A 2,670-nucleotide genomic window follows, 5' to 3' on the forward strand; every position below is an offset into this window, starting at 1 on the left:
AACAACGCTTACCTTTGATTGGAGCCGAAAACAGAGTCCCAGCAATACGTCCACTGTGAAATTGGCGAATGTGCCTATAGGACAGACACGACTTATGAATTCACACAGATGTTGAAATCCCATAGCGGAGTGCAATGCTACAGGCTTCACATCTGGGACCATTCCTTTACGAAATGGACAGAGTCATCTCTTGAAAGTCGATCCAGCCAGCACGGGAACTTGTGCAATGAGGCTCAGCCGTGGGGGCCCCCGTTAAAGGGCAGGGGAGCGAGGGGCGGCGCAGGGGCAGTTGAGCTAGGCTTGACCTTGTTTCCAAGGCGGCAGGCCTCTGGTACCGCAACCGGGTGAGGAAGAGGTGAGCTGTGAAAATATGGACTTTCATCATTTGAGACGGTTAGGGTCGCGTCGTGCAGTGTAACCCATCGAACTCCTGCACACCACCCTATCTCACATTCCTCCTATCCTTGCACTGCTATTCTCAAACATTTACTTATTCTAATACTCAAACTATAGCAGTGCTAAAAACTCACTATGCTCAAAAATTGTCTTTTGAAATGGTCGACAAATTATTCAACCATTTCTCTTTCCGCAAATGAACCCTAAACTCAACTCGACAAGGCATGGGACATGAAAACGTTCAAATGCAGAAAGCCACTCAAATTCATTAAAATAATACTCATGATCTATGTCCAATTAGTCTACTTAACAAACATCTGAATTAAATGCTCGATAACTTACAGCTCGAGTTTATATAAATTACAGACTCAAGAACTGCTCAGTGAAGTTTAACTAATTAACCTAACTCAACAAATTATACTTACCCAACTTACCCTCGTCTTCCGGTCGTTCGCGTCCTTCTTCTATTCTTCTGTTTCTAAATGTAGAAGAATTAGTCCAATGAAATAATGCTATAATAAATAAAAAACAAAGCCGTTTTTATTGCTATTCCTCGTCCGTCATCGCATTGAAAACGCCATTGTTCATTCGCCGCACATCGATCGCCTACAATTATTTCAAATAAATTTCAAGAGTCACGAAAAAATTTGCATAACGTTCATTTCTACTAATTAACAAGTATCAATCGCATTTTTCATTTCGCTAAGCAAACATTATTCAAGTCACATAAGTTCAAAAGCAAACAAAATGCGGTTGCACGCAAATTTGCATTCAAACTAGACAACCCCTATGTTTGCAAAGATAAATTTCTTCAAACTCTAAAAGCATATCTTACTTTGTGCTGAACGCTCAAATAAATTGAGCAAATGCTACTAAACGCTGCCGTTAGTCAACAAAGTCAATTTAACTCGCCCACTGTTAATATGAAGGCAATTTTCAGACCGCCCCTATTTGCATAAAAGTCAGATATTGTGCGCGTTGCGCTGAAAAGCGTTTTACGTGCGCTGAATAAGCTACTCAAAAATGAACAGGAACGCAGTGCGAAAAATGAAGGTTTGAAATGAATTGAAAAAAAATTCAAATGCACTGCCAAATTCAATCAATGAAAACTACTGAAAATTCAAAAATTACCTCGACGTTTACAATTCAGTTAAATTATAAACTATTTGGCTGAAAACGCCATAATAAAAACATTGACTTAGTCAAAACATGCCTTCGCACCATTCAATTTGAGATTTCAAAATTCAAAACTGCCCTACGCAAATGATAGTTTTTTTCTTATACCAAAAGACGCTTTCAACTGAATAATTTGCAAGTGACAGGTGGTTTAGCTAATGGAAAGTGTGAATTTCGATGGATGCTGATGCGCTTAATAGACAGACGCAAGGCTCGCAGTATTAAAAGTGATTTTAAGGGGATAGAAATACTTTCTAAAGATAAACTGTTACCTAGTCTCCACATAATATAAAAGTCTAAAGATGGAATTTCACAGCAAAAAATAGTTTATTTACATCTTACATACCACAAGCTTAAGTAACTTAATTTAAAACAGGAATTAAGTTCGCCGTTTCGAATTCAGCATTACAGAATCAAGACAACAAGAAACCGCACATACCTTTTCTCTTTTATTGTTCTGCTTCGTGCCGTCAGCGTTTCGCTTCGTGTCGACAGCGTTTTCACTTTTCCATATGCTTCATATCTGTGAAAACGTTAAATGTAAAATGAAAAATGTTTTCGCTTCCTCACGAAGAAAAAGTAGCAACAATTTAAAAACTGTATTTAGAAATATAATTATCTGCTTTTTCATTCAAAGATAATTATTTAAAAATGAGTATTTAAATGATTCGAGAAAAAGTAACACAAGTAGAAAGGAGGAGGAATTACTTTGGAGCAATTAAAAATCGACTTCAGCAACTATTCAGCGTCATGTACTCAAAGAACATTTTACAACGCAACTACCATTTGCCACGTAAGTCAAACGAACGAATGCGCCCTTACTGACGATAAGGCACCTTTGTGGTGATCGTCATTTGCATAGCGCAGCGCTGGAAACCGGTTTTAGCGTATTGAAACTTCTTACTGAAGATAATATCTAACCTATGCCGCAATGTAATATGAACAAGAGAAATGCATTGTTCAATTCTACCAATAAGAACTATTTGAAAATTCAAAAATGACCTTAACGTTTACAATTCAGTTGAAATATAAACTATCTGGCAGAAAACGCCATAATTAAAACAATGACTTAGTCAAAACACGCCTTCGCATGTTTCA

At 37.6% G+C, this 2,670-nt stretch overlaps 1 protein-coding gene across 1 annotated transcript; it reads right to left on the bottom strand.

The window, feature by feature from the left end:
* Window positions 1-570: 570 nt before the first annotated feature.
* Tsp_06752a (hypothetical protein) lies at window positions 571-2,538 on the bottom strand (the record flags this gene model as incomplete). Its single annotated transcript, XM_003380546.1, has 6 exons — window positions 571-683; window positions 831-874; window positions 927-1,002; window positions 1,339-1,400; window positions 2,012-2,095; window positions 2,395-2,538. Coding segments are annotated over 6 exons (523 nt in total), but the record flags the coding sequence as incomplete, so codon positions are not given.
* Window positions 2,539-2,670: the final 132 nt, after the last annotated feature.

Source organism: Trichinella spiralis (genome assembly GCF_000181795.1).
Source record: "Trichinella spiralis strain ISS 195 chromosome Unknown Scfld2, whole genome shotgun sequence".
NCBI classification, from domain to species: Eukaryota; Metazoa; Nematoda; class Enoplea; order Trichinellida; family Trichinellidae; genus Trichinella; species Trichinella spiralis.